Source organism: Bison bison, unplaced genomic scaffold (assembly GCF_000754665.1).
Source record: "Bison bison bison isolate TAMUID 2011002044 unplaced genomic scaffold, Bison_UMD1.0 scf7180017864487, whole genome shotgun sequence".
NCBI lineage: Eukaryota > Metazoa > Chordata > Mammalia > Artiodactyla > Bovidae > Bison > Bison bison.
This window is the reverse complement of record NW_011495047.1, coordinates 2,889,170-2,907,169: the sequence shown is the minus strand read 5'-3', so window position 1 is coordinate 2,907,169 and position 18,000 is coordinate 2,889,170. Positions and strand designations below refer to the sequence as shown.

At 37.2% G+C, this 18,000-nt stretch overlaps 1 protein-coding gene across 2 annotated transcripts in view; it reads right to left on the bottom strand.

The window, feature by feature from the left end:
• Positions 1-5,273: 5,273 nt before the first annotated feature.
• Positions 5,274-18,000, bottom strand: part of MUT (methylmalonyl CoA mutase) — a 41,142-nt gene continuing 28,415 nt past the window's right edge. For both annotated transcript variants that reach the window (XM_010863042.1, XM_010863040.1), the window contains exons 9-13: positions 17,121-17,236; positions 15,239-15,370; positions 13,718-13,865; positions 11,330-11,497; positions 5,274-5,741 (exon numbers count right to left, since the gene is read on the bottom strand). In XM_010863042.1, the coding sequence (XP_010861344.1) occupies positions 5,613-5,741; positions 11,330-11,497; positions 13,718-13,865; positions 15,239-15,370; positions 17,121-17,236 (693 nt within the window). In that variant the 3' untranslated portion in view covers positions 5,274-5,612. The remainder of the gene's footprint in view (positions 5,742-11,329; positions 11,498-13,717; positions 13,866-15,238; positions 15,371-17,120; positions 17,237-18,000) is intronic.

Sequence of the window (18,000 nt, the reverse complement as noted above, 5' to 3'; positions counted from 1 at the left end):
GTTGCCATTTCCTTCTCCAATGCATGAAGGTGAAAAGTGAAAGTGAAGTTGCTCAGTCGTGTCCGACTCTTCACGACCCCATAGGACTGCAGCCTATCAGGCTCCTCCAGTCACAATAAAATGAATACAGAGGATCAGATGGCTGGATGGCATCACTGACTCGATGGACGTGAGTCTGAGTGAACTCCGGGAGTTGGTGATGGACAGGGAGGCCTGGCGTGCTGTGATTCATGGGGTCGCAAAGAGTTGGACACGACTGAGCGACTGATCTGATCTGACCTGATCTGATCAGATGTATTGGCAATTTTGAAGAATATTTTTAGAGGTCTTGATGCCTTGAACCAAAGAACATGTTATAGGCAAAGACAGCCATCTGCTTAGTGTCCTTCAAAACTTATTGTCCAGGTAACCATTTAATCTGACAGAAAATTGTCACTAGCATTGCTCTGATGACCATATGGTCTAATGAGAATGAGAAAACTAAAGGAGACTAATAGGACAGGCTGTTTGAAGTAAAGATAGGCCAGAAAACCTGAGAATATCATCAGTTACTCTACTACACACTCGAGGCTATTTTAGTGCTTGATTATTTCACAGAAAATCTTGCACATTTTTTTAAAAGTAATATCATATTAGAACAATTGAAAGTCAACCAATAGAACCATACATTACACAAATTCACAGCATTTATCCAAATTGATATTTTGTCCATGATCTCAGAATCAAAAGGATATTCGAATAATCCTGAGAGAAGTTATTAATGTCTGCATTTCTCTTTTTTAAAGGAATTTGTATACTCTGTTGTGTGTGAATGCTGTTATTATCATCACTCTCCTATCTCACGGTAAATAGTAAGAGAAGGTCAATATAACAATAAGAGGTTTGAATGCAGAGGGAGGAAACAGGTCATGAAGAATTAGTAACTTAAAATGAGTTAGTGTGAATTAGGGATGGATTTACTGAATAGAAGTCAATAATAATCTCATATTCAAGGTCATATTCTAGCTTCTACTAATGAACTAATCATGTTAGCACAAATGCAGCACAGTTCATAAACGATCACCAACATTTAGTTTTATCACAGATCTCAATCACCAAGGATGACATTAGGTGTATCTAAATAGATAATCAAAGAGATTTTCTGAGAGTGTTTATAGCACCTATGGGTTGCCAGAATGGGCATCATTTCAAATATTGTTTCAGAGAAATAGAATAACCCTGAACTTAGGGAGACACCTACAGGCACAGTTGATAAAATAAAATAAAAAGGAGGATCCGAGAGTCAGAAAACAATATTTCATCAGGAAAACCAAAATAATCTTCTTTGAAAATACTTCTGAATGCTGAGAACATTTTTTATAATAAGCACAAATTAGACAAGAATATCTTAGTAACAAATGTGTGTATATATATTATCTCTCAACTTCAGGCTAGTTATAAAAATCAAACTTTGTCAAATGGTCTAAAGCATGGTCCATAATTGTTGAAAATGGGTCAGGATTTATTGATTGGTAGAAATAACATTAGTTGCTGTCATCATCATCATCTTCATCATTTTTATTGAGTATCTATCAAATAGCAACAAGTTTATTTAGGTATTCCTCACTTTGGTAAGTTTTTTCCCCTATTTAAAATAAAAATAATTCTGGTAGAACAAACATGGTCTATGCTAGCATATTTACGCCTTAACATAGGCTTCCCTGGTGGCTCAGTCAGTAAAGAATCCACCTGCAATGCTGGAGACATGGGTTCAGTCCCTGGGTTGGGAAAATTCTCTGGAGAAGGAAAAGGCAACCACGCCAGTATTCTTGCCTGGGAAATCCCATGGAGAGGAGTCTAGTGGGCAATAGTTCACGGGATCGCAGAGTCGGATATGACTTACCAACTAAACCACCAGCCACCAGGACCTGTTTTTTAAAAAGGATTGTTTAATAGTATAAAGTGGATAGGAATGTACAGATACTAGTGGAGGGTGGTAGTTACATCTAACATAGTCTTGTCTGTGAATATAGAACTGTTAACAACCCTCCCCCCTACCTCCATTACAAAACTCCCCACTCCCTGAAACAGAAATCAGAGGGGGAATTCATCCTTTGTTCATGTTACTTTATCTCTCCTGATTCCATGCAGGTTTTAATCAGAAAGTTTGAAGGTTTCCTCTTCAAACCTCTCCTCCGCTTGATATTACTACTATAATATTTATATAACACAAATTTCCATTAAATTGCAGGGAAAGAATTTAGACATCATTCTAAAGCCCGACACACTTCCAAAGAAAGAAAAGCTTCTAAAGCTCTGATATTGACCCAAAAAATCATTAGAAAACAAATCCTATAATTCAACCTTTTCCTAATGTTGACATTAGGTCTGTGTATCCAGTTGTGAAATCATTGCACATTAAAAAAGAGCCCACAAAAGAACAACTAAAATGAGTGATGGAACAGCAGATTCCACACAGCAAATACCTAAGGATCAACGAGCCTACCTTTTTTTTTTTTAGATAAAAGTTAGATTCTGTCAATTCAATATTCCAATATAAGATCATAGCCTCTCCATCTTTCCCATCTCCAAACAGCACCTAAGCAGATAAGCTTAGATACTTAGAATTTCTCTGGTATATTATTGTAACAGTCTCTTATCTCCAGTCTTACCTCCATTAAAAGGCATCCTTCACACAGCTGCTATGCTAAAATTCAAATCTCATCAGATTATTTCCCTGGTAAAAATCCTTATATGATTATCTTTATCTTCAGGATAAAGTCTGAAACCCTTAACTGTATAAGCCGCTGTATGAGTTCAGCCCCTGCCTATCTTTCCAGTTTCATGCCTTAGCATTCATTCCTTTTAAAATAATAACCCTAACATTTATAAAACAGATGCCATATGCCAGGGTTATCCTAAATATTTTTAATGGTGGTAAAAACATACCACATAAGCACTTCCCAAGTAGCACTAGCGGTAAAGATCCCACCTATCAATGTGGGTTTGATCCCGGGGCTGGGAAGATCCCCTGGAGGAGGGCATGGCAACCCACTCCAGTATTCCTGCCTGGAAAACCCCAGGGAGAGAGGAGCCTGGTGGGCTACAGCCCATAGGGTCACAGAGTTGGACATGACTGAAGCGACTTAGCATGCAGCACACATACACAATATAAAGTTTACCATGTTAACCATTTTTAAGCATATATTTCTGTGGCTTTAAATACATTTATATTGTGCAATTATCACAATTCATCTTTGGAACTTTTTTATCTTCCCTAACTGAACCTCTATACTCATTAAACATTAATTCCCCATTCCCTGTTCTCTCCAGGCCCTAGCAAGTACCATTCTACTTTCTGGCTGTATGTATTTGACTATTCTAGGTATAATACCTCATATAAGTGAAATTGGGCTTCCCAGGTGGCGCTAGTGGTAAAGAACCTGCCTGCCAATGCAGGAGATATAAGAGACACAGGTTCAATCCCTGGGTCGGGAAGATCCCTTGAAAGAGGGCATGGCAACCCACTCCAGTATTCTTGCCTGGAGAATCCCATGGACAGGGGAGCCTGGTGGGCTATAGTCCATAGAGTTGCAAAGATTTGGACAGGACTGAAGTGATTTAGCGTGCATGCATACGTAAATGAAATCATTCAATATTTGTCCTTTTGTGACTGAAGTATTTCATTTAGCATAATGTTTTCAAGATTCATCTGTTATGTGTCAGAATTCCCTTTTTAAGGTTGAATAGTATTCTATTGTATGTATTTATCACATTTTGCTTATTCATTCATCGGTCAGTGGTCACTTGGTTGCTTCCACCTTTCGGCTACTGTAAATAATGCTGCCATGAACATTAATACACACATATTAATGTACAAGTATCTGTTTGAGTCCCTGCTCTGAATTCTTTTGGATATATACCCAGAAGTAGAACTGCTGGGTGATATGGTAATTCTGTTTAATTTTTTTGAGCACTGTCATCTTCGATGGTGGTGGTTAGTTGCTAAGTTGTGTCTAACTCTTAGCAACCCCACGGACTGTAGCCCAACAGGCTCCTCTGTCCATGGGATTCTCCAGGCAAAAATACTGGAGTGATCTGCCATTTCCTCCTCCATAGTAGCTGCATAATTGTGCATCTCCCTCGACAGTGTCAAAGAGCTCTGTGATAGTTAATTTTACATGTTAACTCAATGGGGTACCCAGATTAAACATTACTTCTAGGTGTGTCTGTGAGTGTGTTTCTAGATAAGATTAGCATTTGAGTTAGTGGACTTGGCAAAGTAGACTGCCCTCCCCAATGTGAGTAAGCACCATGAAATCTGCTAAAGGCCTGAACAAAAACAAAAGGTAGGGAAAGAAGGGATTCACCACTTTTTTCCCATCTCACTAATTTGAGCTGAGACATTGCATACACAATAGCCCTTCTACACTCTTAGCTCATATCATCATTCTGGAGGAAGTCATCCTAAGAGCCTAAGAACTTTCATTTTAGGGACTACTCATGAAGATCCACTCTCCTGGGTCTTAAGCCAAGCCCAGAAATAACAGGGTCACATGTTCATGTCTAAGATAAAAGCAAAGTCACCTAAAGAATTTCTGCCATTTCTTTTCTGCCTCCCCATTCCAACTTTGGGTCTGACTTAATACCTGTATCAAAGTAATTCTGGTAGAATTTGACTGAGGGCCACAATCACAATATATTCCCATCATAAATATTCCTACTATTTTTGCCAAGAATAGGTATAATTACTGTATTTACATATGGATTATATATTCTGGTTTTTAAGTCAGTTAAAACTAAATTAAAGAATATGACTAGTCAAGGCTATGGTTTTTCCAGTAGTCATGTATGCATGTGAGAGTTGGACTATAAAGAAAGCTGAGCGCCCAAGAATTGATGCTTTTGAACTGTGGTGTTGAGTAGACTCTTACGAGTCCCTTGGAGTGCAAGGAGATCCAACCAGTCCATCCTAAAGGAGATCAGTCCTGGGTGTTCACTGGAAGGACTGATGTTGAAGCTGAAACTCCAATACTTTGGCCACCTGATGTGAAGTGCTGACTCATTGGAAAAGACCCTGATGCTAGGAAAGATTGAAGGTGGGAGGAGAAGGGGATGACAGAGGATGAGATGGTTGGATGGCATCACCGACTCAATGGACATGAGTCTGGGTGGACTCCGGGAGTTGGTGATGGACAGGGAGGCCTGGCGTGCTGCGGTTCATGGGGTCGCAAAGAGTCGGACATGACTGAGCGACTAAACTGAACTACACTGAAAGAATAGGACTAGTCAGATTGCTTCAGGTATTGTTTAATTCTTAAAATAGAAAGTAAGCAGATTTATAAGAAATATTTCAAAGAAATATCACAACTGTTAAAAATAATACCTTTCTCTCAAGTGTCTGACAAAGTACTCAGCATGTATTACAGAGTTTTTAAGGATAATTTTAATTTTTAAAATTAAAATGAAACTATACACATACACATAGCATGACAGCATTCTTATAAGCCAGGTATTTTCATGTAAAGCTTTCAGGAAAGCACATATTAGGTGTTGAATAATTTGAAGAACATGGCCTCTTTGATCATTACTGAAAGAATAGATCAGAAAAAAGCTAACCCCAAAACAGGATGTTATATAGACTGTTGCTTCTTTTCCAAACACTTTTCAATATCATCAAGCACTTGAACGGCAGCCTTTGGAATTCGAGTCCCAGGACCAAATACATTGGAAACACCAACTTCAAACAGAAATTCATAATCCTGTTGAAAGAATTTATTTTATTAATAGAAGAGACAATATTTCTATTTCAAGAAAGTGAAACAAAAGGACAATGAATGCTGTCCTTTCTTCTTTATCCTCAGTGCCTCAAACTTTGTTATGTGATACACTACTGGCATTTGGGGCTGAAAAATCCTCCATGACTGGGCCTGCCTAACCCTGACCCTTACCCTCCAAGACATTAAAAGAATAAAAGACATTCTGCTCATTTTCCAAAACCTCAGTGTTTTGTTCGTGGTGGGAAGCTGCATGGTCCACCAGCTGAAAACTTCTGGACCCTACACCATATTACCTTACCTAAATTTTTACCACTTGCCATTATTTGTGTTAAATTCAGTATCACATTATAGGTTCAGATTTACAAGGCTACTTATTTCCTCCAAGGTGCTTTGTCTGCAGTTAGGGAATGGCAGTACTTTGAATTTGGCTTCATGCTGGAATTAGATTTTCTATAAATGAAAATTGTTGTTGTTGTTCAGTCACTCAGCTGTGTCCAACTCTTTGTGACCCCATGGGCTGCAGCACGTCAGGCTTCCCTATCCTTGACTGTCTCCTGGAGTTTGTTCAAACTCATGTTAACTCATTTGAAAAAAATTCTCTGTTGTTGTTGCTGCTGTTTGTTTGTTTTAAAGACAAAGTTTGAGTGAAAAGATTCCCAGGGCACAAGTACTGTTCCAGGCTTTAGACTGTTTCAACATCAGAGTATTTGTAGCTATAATATCAAGTTGAGGAGATGCTTTAAAGCCCCAATCTTCATTCACTAGGGTGATCATATTTCCAGGACATCCTGGCTTGTGCTTTCTATTGCAATACTTTTTTTCCATGAGTTTTTTTTCTGTTGTTTTTTGTGGTTTTTTTTTTAGCTATAATGGACATTAGTTTCAGGTGTACAATCTAATGATTCAGTATGTGCATACACTGTAAGATGATCACCGTGGTAGATCTAGTTAACATCTATTACCATAAATAAGTAAAAAAATTTTGTGTGTGCACATATGAGTTTAGAACTTTTAAGATTTACTGAAAACCGTGTAACACTGTGAGCTCTTAGTAATTCTCTTAGTTTCTTAGTACTATGTCCTTAAGCGTTTCCCTGGTGGCTCAGTGGTAAAGAATCCCTCTGCCAATGCAAGAGACGTGGGTTCAGTCCCTGGGTTGGGAAGATCTCTTGGAGAAGGAAATGGCAACCCACTCCAGTATTCCTGCCTGAGAAATCTCATGGACAGAGGAGCCTGGAAGTCTAAAGTCATGGGGTAGCAAAAGAATCGGACGCTACCTAGCAACCAAACAACAACAATGTCCTTAGTCCTTGGTCTCTAAGTTACTACTTAGTTACATACTACTTTCTTAGTAACTTTCAAATATGCAGTACAGTACTATTAACCCGAAGAAGGAAGTGGCACCCCACTCCAGTGCTCTTGCCTGGAAAATCCCATGAACGGAGGAGCCTGGAAGGCTGTAGTCCACGGGGTCGCTGAGGGTCAGACACGACTGAGCGACTTCACTTTCACTTTTCACTTTCACGCATTGGAGAAGGAAATGGCAACCCACTCCAGTGCTCTTGCCTGGAGAATCCCAGGGACAGGGAGCCTGGTGGGCTGCCGTCTATGGGGTCGCACAGAGTCGGACACGACTGAAGTGACTTAGTAGTACTATTAACCATGGTCACCACACTGTACATATATTCCCAGAACTTATTTATTTTATAACTGAAAGTCTGTAATTTTGGCCCCCTTTGCTCGTTTCACCCACCCTCTACCTGCTGCCTCTAGCAACCGTTCTTTCATATAAGATCATGCCGTATTTGTATTTCTGTCTGACTTATTTCACTTAGTATAAAGCCCTCAAGGTCCACCCACGTTGTCATAAATGGCAAGAATTTTTTTATGGCTGAATGCTATTCCTCTGTGTATGTGTATGTGTCACATTTTCTTTACTTATTCATCCACTGATGGACATTTAGGTTATTTCCATGTCTTGGCTACTGTAAATAATGCTGCTATGAACATGGGAGGGGGTGAATATATATCAAGCTAGTGTTTTTGTTTTCTTCAGATAAATATCCAGCATTAGGATTGCTGGATCATATGTAGCTCTATTTTTAACTTTTTGAAAAATCTCTGTACTGTTCACCATAGTGGCTGCACCAATTTACATTCCCACCAACAGTGCATAAGAGTTCCCTTTTCTACATATCCTTGACAACACCTGTTATTTCTTGTCTTTTTTATGACAGCTATTCTAATAGATATGAGGTGATATCTCATTGTGGTTTTGATTTGCACATCCTTGATAATTAGTAATGCTGAGCATCTTTTCATGTACCTGTTGACCATTTGTCTTCTTTGAAAAAATGTCTATTCAGATCCTCTGCCCAGTTTTTAATTGAATTATTTGTTTTTGGAACACCCTTTTCAGTAGTATCCATTTTTCATTCTCAAAATTGATCACATGAGATGATAGATTACATGGTCATGCCAATTATCCCCTAACTACTTCTTTTCTGTCTCTATTATTTCCTTGTAATATTCTTATAATACCATAAGTCTGCATTGGCACTTTACATGTCTTATTGCTATAAGCTCCACAATGGCAATGGTTAAATCATTTTGATTAACAGCCATACATTAGTGCTCTCTAATTTAAAAGCTAAGAGACTTTCAGCTGAATAATAGCAACATTTTATATATTTACTGAAAACAAGTAATGAGAAAAATGCATGGGTGTTAACTGATATCATTATATTAAAAAAAGATGCCCATATTAACACACAAGTGTGTCATTATAAAAAATGATCCTTCGTCTTTAAACTCAAGAGGAAAAAGCATGGCAGACACCTACAGATGTTCTGCTGCTGCTGCTGCTGCTAAGTCGCGTCAGTCGTGTCCAACTCTGTGTGACCCCATAGACGGCAGCCTGCTAAGGCTCCTCTGTCCCTGGGATTCTCCAGGCAAGAATAATGGAGTGAGTTGCCATTTCCTTCTCCAATGCATGAAAGTGGAAAGTGAAAGGGAAGTCGCTCAGTCGTGCCCGACTCTTAGCGACCTCATGGACTGCAGCCTACCAGGCTCCTCTGTCCATGGGATTTTCCAGGCAAGAGTACTGGAGTGGGGTGCCATTGCCTTCTCCACAGATGTTCTAGGTAATTTAAATATCCAGAGACTTCTATGATATATACGTCTTGAAAGTGTCAGCCCCTTGTATTACAGGCCTGCATTTCTTCTCAATTTGTTTTTTTTAACATCAAAAACGTTTTGTATTTGGGGTAACCAATTAAGAACGTTGTGGTAGCTTCAGATGAAGCAAAGGGACTCAGCCATGCATATACATATATCCATTCTCCCCCCAAACCCCTACCATCCAGGCTGGCATAAATTTGTATTTCAATGCCGCTACTTTGTACTGCCTAATTATTTTGAATCTTACATTTTAATATCATGCCTAAGAGCTTAGGTATTAATATTATGGGCTCTAAAACTGCAATACAGATCAAGTGTTCCATAGTCAGACAGTAATAAAGAATTAAAGCCCTTTATATTCTCAAATAATAAACTATACTTATCAAAATAAGAGGCAAAGGTGCTAACAAAAATAGTTTTGTGTTGACTAATAAAAATTAAATAGTCACTCAGTCGTATCTGACTCTGTGACCCCATGGACTGTGCCCACCAGGCTCGTCTATCCATGGAATTCTCAAGAATACTAGAGAGGGTAGGCATTCTCTTCTCCAGAAATACTAGAGTGGGTAGGCATTCTCTTCTCCAGGGGATCTTCCCCATCCAGGGACTAAACCTGGGTGGGTCTCCTGCACTGGAGGCAGATCCTTTACCATCTGAGCCACCAGGGAACAAAATCACTTTTGTGGTGACTATACCACATTAAGTACTGTGTTGTTAGAAAGAAGTAATATACAGCTGGGTTGCCAGTCCCACATTATAACCAACCTCACAAGCTCATACATATGTATTTTCTCATTTCATAAGTAGTGTATACATTCATTATTTTATATTCTGAATTGTAACAGGAGAAAAACTGAAAACATGGGCACAAGGTCACACTTCACTGACAGATTCCTGCTATATAATGGTTGGGTCTTTGTAGTACGTACGGTCATTTACTTAGGAGCAATCTCATTTATAGTTCTTGTAACTCAATATTTTTTCCATTCTCAGTAAAAACACAATTTGATATCATTAAAAACTGGATTGGAAATAGACCCAGGTTATATCTTAACTATTTTAACTGATTGGTAAGGTCATATATTTGGGTCGGGAAGATCCCCTGGAAAAGGGATAGGCTACCCACTCCAGTATTCACAGGCTTCCCTGGTGACTCAGATGGTGAAGAAATCTACCTGCAATGTGGGAGACCTGGGTTTGATCCCTGGGTTGGGAAGATCCCCGGAAGGAGGACATGGCAACTCACTCCAGTATTCTTGCCTGGAGAATCCCCATGGACAGAGGAGTCTGGTGGGCTACAGTCCATTGGGTCACAAAGAGTGGGACATGACTAAGCAACGAAGCCCTCACAGCACAAGGTCATATATGGACAGCGTCCCTGTCTCCTTAATAAATTAATTAACATTATTGTTACCTAGCATCCATTTATCTTTTCCTAAGAGGATCCACATTCTTGTTCTAGAATCCACATCTCCATTCAGCCATAATTTTCAGGACAGGCTGATTCCATTTATGTGTGAATTAGGTGTTTTTGGCTCTCAGAAAACTATATCCCAATTGAATTAGCTTCATGAAAAAGGGGGTTTTATAGGACCATGTAACTGATACAGTGCTAAGTTAGGGCAGCATTCAGGGATGGGGATATGGAGGAAAAGAATAAGGTAGCAACTCTGAAACAACAGAAGCTAAGTGCTACAGACTGATCAACTAAGGGACTGACTCCACTGCCAGGACGAGGGGTGTTCACTCCTTCCCTGGGAAGGGCTGATATCCTCACTGTGTGTTCACCATTCTTCTCTATTCCCAGTTGTGAGATGTTATTACTTTCAGCCTGTTCCTTTTCCATCGGTGCTTACTGAATATGAAGAAGACAGATCTCTATCTAGGTGACTAATTTGTAGGGAGGCAACTCTCTCATAGAAGCATTATATATTATTAAATTATGCATACTGAGGGCTTCCTAGGTGATGCTAGTGGTGAAGAACCCGCCTGCCAACGCAGGTAGACCTAAGAGACTCAGGTTCGATCCCTGGGTCAGGAAGATTCCCTGAAGGAGGTAATGGCAACCACTCCAGTGTTCTTGCCTAGAGAATCCCATAGACAGAGGACAGACTACAGTCCATGGGGTCACAAAGAGTTGGATACGACTGAAGCAACTTAGCATGCATGCATGCATACTGAATTATAATACAGTCTAAAGAGAAAACAACATTGACCACTTTTATAGAATTTACTTAGTAGAAGCACTAGGAAATAATTTGGTTCAAATTTGGCTCTAACTCTGCAACACATTTTTAGAGAAAATATACAGTAAATTAAATAATTACATACAAACTACTGTTACTCAGCAGTCCCAGTACAGTACCAGAAAATGTAGGAGATGAAAATACCTGCGGTGGTATCACTCCCCCACACATGACAAGAATATCTGGCCGTCCAAGGGCGTTGAGTTCCTTGATGAGCTCAGGAACTAGGGTCTTGTGCCCAGCAGCGAGGGTGCTCACACCCACAGTGTGCACATCTGCATCCACAGCCTGCTGGGCCACCTCCCGGGGAGTCTGAACAGTTACAAAGTAAAGACGCAAATCATTATTAATCCCAAAAAGTGTTTCTAAAGTGTTACAACTACTTCGGTGGACATTCCAAAATTGTGCTCATTAAAAATCTTGATGTGAAGATAACTTCATATTTCACCATTCTCAAATACCACCTCATCCCATTGTTGTATAAACACCAGTGCTGTGTCTGCTTCCAGCTCTACCATTTACCAGTTAAGCTACATCAAGATGAAGTTCCCTGCAAAATCTTTAAGATAAAGGGGAGATATAGGCAAACTATATTATCTCGTCATCATAATTTTTTAAAAAATACATCTGTTGTCTTCATTACCAACATTAAAGACAGGTAACATGTGATAGGATCTAAAGAATTAAAGACTGAACTTAAAATGCAACATAAAGAAGTGAACCTTAGGATTAAAACTGAATGAGAAGACAGAAGATGGTGGACTACGAAGCACCAGGACCTTGTTCTCCCATGGAAATATGAAATTAACGGTAATATATGGAGCAAAATAGGGCTTCCCTGGTGGCTCACAGAGTAAAAGAATCTGCCTGCAATGCAGGAGATGCACATTCAATCCCTGGGTCAGGAAGATCTCCTGGAGAAGGGAATGGCTACTCACTCTAGTATTCTTGCCTGAAGAATTCCATGGACAGAGGAGTCAGGCAAGCTACAGTCCATGGGGTCAAAAAGAGTCAGACGCATCTGAGCAACTGACAATCTCATTTTCACTTCATGGAGCAAAATAACAGGAACTGTAGACATTAGTTAAGGAGCTATAGCAACCAGGGAAGTGCATAAACAAGAGAAGGGATGGTTCAGATGAGGCCATGTCTCTTATTTATTATCTTAGTTTACTACTGGGATATAAAATTATAAAGGATGTTTTCAAACATTCAATTATGAATTAACAAAGATCATATCTCCTTTGTTATGAGTTCATCACATTGCTTTGATAATGTACATGAATTTAAATCATTTCATATTAAAAAAAAGTATCTACATGTCTCTCATGGTACATATAATGTAAATCAAGACAATTGGGAAGGATAAGGCCATCTGAGAAACCACTGCATAATTATAAGCAGAAAAAATACTATAAAAATTTGTGAATTTTCTTGGAGTTTGGCAAGATTTTAAGACTCGTAGTTTTAGTGCAAAAACAAACGATTCTATACTCATGAATGGAACTACATTTAAGAAGATCCCAAGGAAAGTCATATAGTGGTAAAACCTTGAGTCTGCAAAAAATATTAACATGAAATTAAAACCTTTTAAAAATGTGCATATTCTTGCTATTCATTTCTTAAAGATAAGGCATTTAATTTAAGCATGATTTGTTACTCATATCATCCATGCTTCCAAAATTTATTAGATTAAAACTCCATTTGAATAATTCAGTTCCATGCCTTATGTTTATATAAGTCAAACTGGAAATTATCAAATGTTGCAATTTTAAAAACATCAAATCTATTATTTTTATTAAATCAGTCATCAGAGTACTACATGATTGTACCTTCAGCCACAGATAACTATAACTATTTTTAAAAATGATGCAGAATTATGGTAACAAAGCTGATGGTACTAAAAGACAAATTAAATTTTTAGAGATGGTATTTAATGGGGAAATGAACTTTCAATTATTTGTAAAATTCCTTTAGGTTCCAATGGCTGATAACAATTTTTAAAAATTATTTTATTTTATGAAAAAAACATTTCCTAAAAGCTAACCACTAAATATTTGCATTATATTTGATCGCTATTTAAAATAAGCAAACAAACTAAAGCAAAGAGATAGCAAATTGTGAGTAAGAAAGTAGAATGGAAAAGTATTCAACTTAGAAGACTGAAGGCAAACTAAATACATTGTATACGATTCATTTAATCTTAAATATAGTTGAGATTCTTAACAAAACTCACCTTAAATGTGTGAGACTCTAAACACATTTACATATTTATCTAGCAATACAGTTTAAGAACACATACCCAGAAGTCTGGGCTAACTCTTTATTGTGAGAATTTTTCCTAGCTTTTCTGAGTAATATCTTAAAATCCCAAATGGGAAACTCTAATGGGAGACTTAAAGGCTGGGTCTCTTGAGTAAGGTGCATTTCTTTCCCAGTAAAAATTCAATGAATACTCTGTAGTCTTCATTCCAGTTGGCCTATCTGTAGCATATAACAGGACTTGAAACTCCTCCCAACAGTTTTCAATACCTGAAAAAGAGGACCAATATCCACATCAAAACCAAGATCAGCAAATCCTGTAGCAATAACTTTGGCTCCTCTGTCATGTCCATCTTGTCCCATTTTTGCCACAAGAAGACGAGGTCTGCGACCTTCACGTTCCATGAACTTCTCAACCCTAAGGAACATTTTAAAATATATTTTAAGGCTTAAGAGTCCTAAAAAAAAAAAGAAAAGACAGTTTAGTGTTAGCAGGTGTGAGTATCACTTCTAGAAAGAAACCTTCAGGACAGGAAGTCAGTAAAGAAATAGCATCACAGACCTTCAAGATTATGATGTTGTAGAAGAGTTATATTTAAGGGGCTAGCAAATAAAAATGAGAATAAAGGCATTAGATACCAAAAAATTAAATAAAATAAAATATAACAGTTATATAATAATTGCCCAAAGATAAGATATAAAACTATAATTTATTTTCAGCGTATCTTTCAAGTTTATATAAAAACAACTAATCTGTTTATTCATATTTTATTAATATCTTGTTTTACATCAAGAACTCAATTAAAGCCTGAGTATGTTTACCATCTCCCACCCTAGAAGAAAATTTGAAAGACTCTAAGCCTGTAACATTGAGAACATCACAGTGAAGCAATATGAGAAAACAACTTTACAACTTCTTAAGACAGTTTCCAGAGTACAATATGCAGAAATAGTAAAATATTAACTAAAAAACACCTTCAGAATTATTTATACATATACTTGACTCACTAGCTGTTTTGGACTGTCCATATCTCACTTACCACTCACAAGTGTGAACTCCTCCAAGTGGCCTCAATGTGATATGTTATGATAATGTATAATCAAAAGTTTCTTGCTTAAGTCAATAAATGTACACCCCAGATGAAAAAGCACTAAGAAACAAATTTACTTTTGTTAAAAGAAAAAAACACGTGCCATTTTGATGACTTTCACCTTGGTTGTTTTGCTATTTATCTCATATATGAGTAGAGACATAATTGTGGAAAATTTATTACAGAGATTGAGAAAACCAATCATCAGGAAGGTACTACTCACACTACAGAAACATGATCAATTTATATTAATTCATATTTTCAACTCATGCTGGACCATGTTACTTACTATCAGTTCAGTAATGACTGCTTTTAACTTATTCATAGATGGCAACCAAATATTTACTTTAAAATAGGAAAAGTAAAGATTTTATAATTATTTGAATGATTAAACAATATAAATAAAATTTAAGCGAATATAAAAGTGTACCATCTTAAGGAGATTGAAATCTAAGTCCCTGGAGGATGTGAAGCAATATCAATAGTAAACAAACATTTGCTTTAAATGAGAAACTCTTAAAGGGGACTATGGTCAAAGTTCAAAATGTTATTATAGTAAAGCTACAGATTAAGGAGCAAAGTATAAGTCAAATGTCAATATTTTCCAGTTGTATGTGAGAAAATTAAGCCCACAGTAGATACATGAGGATTGTGTTAACAGAAAAGATGACATTCTGGTTTAAGAAATCTCACACATTACCTTTTGATAGCAAATGCTATCTCTTTACTTTCTCCAAATTCCTGGCGATAGGCTCCACTCACCATACGGTCATTAGCTTTATGTTCACCAAATACCTTTTTCATAGCATATGTGATTTCTCCAACTGTACATCTAAAACATTAAATGGAGGTTCTGATAACATCACTATTGGGGATATAATATTCATCTTAATATTCAATATACTTAGACATATTTTATTACCTCTGTCAAAAATAGGCTGTCAAAAACCTAAATCTGAATGCTCTTTACTGCATTCATGACTGCATCTTTCCTCAGAATACTTATTAAAAAAAAATACTCTGGATGCCTTTATACAATGTGATCTCTTTCAACATTTGTCAACTGAAAAATGACCGAATGACCTAAAAACTACTAATAGACAAGTATCTAAAGATTACTGAGCAATTCACTGCTTAGCAATGTAAATAGGCAAAGAGCAATATTCCCAGTGAGATTTTTTTGACAAAAAGTAAATCTTTTAATAGCATATTCAATTTTTGTTTATTAATTCATTCAACATGTACTGAGTACCTAATATGGGGCAAGCACTGATAAGTGCTAGGATATAGTGATAAATACAACCAAAAAAAAAAAAAAATGCTGGATGGCATCACTGACTCGATGGACGTGAGTCTCAGTGAACTCCGGGAGTTGGTGATGGACAGGGAGGCCTGGCATGCTGCGATTCATGGGGTCACAGAGAGTTGGACATGACTGAGCGACTGAAATGACTGACTGACTGACTGACTGACCCTTGCAGAGCATATCATCCAGTCAGAATATACACACAGTACACTAACAAACAAATAAATTAATTTCATATGGTAATAAGTACTATGAAGACATTAAAATAGGAAAAATAGAATGAGGTGCTTGGGAAAGCTGTTTTAAAGCAGTTGAAGACATGAAGATACAGCTTTTGAACTAAGATCTAAATGATGAGAAAGAGAAACTCAAGGGAACATAAGAGGGAAAAGTGTTTGAAAAAGGAAATGCCAAATGAATGACTCTGAGAAGTAGGAAAATATATTTATGTGCTAAAAATAGAAAGAAGGAAATTGGGGACACTAATAAAGGAAGCAGGATAAGACAAGGTCAGAGAAGTAGGCAAGAGTTACATTCAGCCGTCTTACAAGTCATAGTAAGATTAGGTTTTAATTTAAAAGAAATGGGAGAACATTGAAGGATTTTAAGCAGAGAAGTCATCTTATTTCTTTTAAGAAATTAAAACTGAAAAACAAACAAAAAAGTAACATACTATTCATTCTATCCCTTAAGCAGCTGAAACAACTTAAAAGTTCATTATATTAATTATATTAAGCAATAAACAATAAAAGCAAAACCAATTTCTTTAGTGACATTATCATATATTGGGAGAAAAGATTTTGCGGGTCACTTGCTTTTCTGCATGTTCTGTAAGGCAAAGGACTAACTGCCTTTATTCTAGACTATCTTTTCAAAGATGTCTACATAGTACACAGCTCAGGAAGAAAGAGATACTGTCCACCTTTGACAAAGGGCAGGTTTGCTTACTGTGAGCATAATAATGTCTTCCTATACTTGAGAGAACATCAAATTTGAACCTGTAAATCAATGATATTACAAGAGCTTCAAATGTCCTGAGCCACAGGGAAATACAGCTATTAATATACTCCATGCAAAATGGATGAATATTTTTAAAGCACAGATATTTTTAAAAAAAAAAAACAAAAAACAAGAATTAATTTTATTTTGGTTTCTAATTATTTTCTTTGAGGTTCACATGGTTTATAGAATCAATCTCTTATTTAAGACTGATTCTGAAAAACTAAACTGGTCAACTTTTAGTATTTGGAAAACTTCAAACTTATATATCCTTCACCTTGCTCGAGTTGCATCTACAGCAAGAGCGAGAATATTCCCATCTCCACTGGCAGCACATGCAGTCAGAGCATCCAGACACCGTTCAGCCAAAGCCTGATCCCTAGTGGATTTGACCTGACAGAAACAGGTAAGGAAAGGGACAGTTTGTGTGATTAGAAAATAAAATAGAGATCAGATTATACACACACACACACACACACACACACATATATACACACACACGTTTCATATGGAAACTGTTCCAAAATCCTAACTTTAAAAGCAAAAGAAAAAAAAGAGAAAGAGATAACATATATCCTACATTTGGTATTCATTTCATTTATTCACTCCTTCAACGTTTAAGAACTTCCTAAAGTAATGCCAAATTCTATCTAACACTGATAATTCAGAAACAAGCAGGGCAATAATAAATAATAGTGCTGACCCTCCCAAGTACTTAAGAGATCAAACTTAGAAATATCTTAGTTATATAATACTTTATTAGCTCTGGACCCAACCACATGCCTAAACAAAGTTACCTAAAATTCAACTTTTTAAAAGTTTTCACATCTGTATGAGTCTAAAATGTGATGCCGATTAAGTATGCAGGTCAGGAAGCAACAGTTAGAACTGGACATGGAACAACAGACTGGTTCCAAATAGGAAAAGGAGTTCATCAAGGCTGTACATTGTCACCCTGTTTATTTAACTTATATGCAGAGTACATCATGAGAAACGCTGGACTGGAAGAAACACAAGCTGGAATCAAGATTGCTGGGAGAAATATCAATAACCTCAGATATGCAGATGACACCACCCTTATGGCAGAAAGTGAAGAGGAACTAAAAAGCCTCTTGATGAAAGTGAAAGTGGAGAGTGAAAAAGTTGGCTTAGAGCTC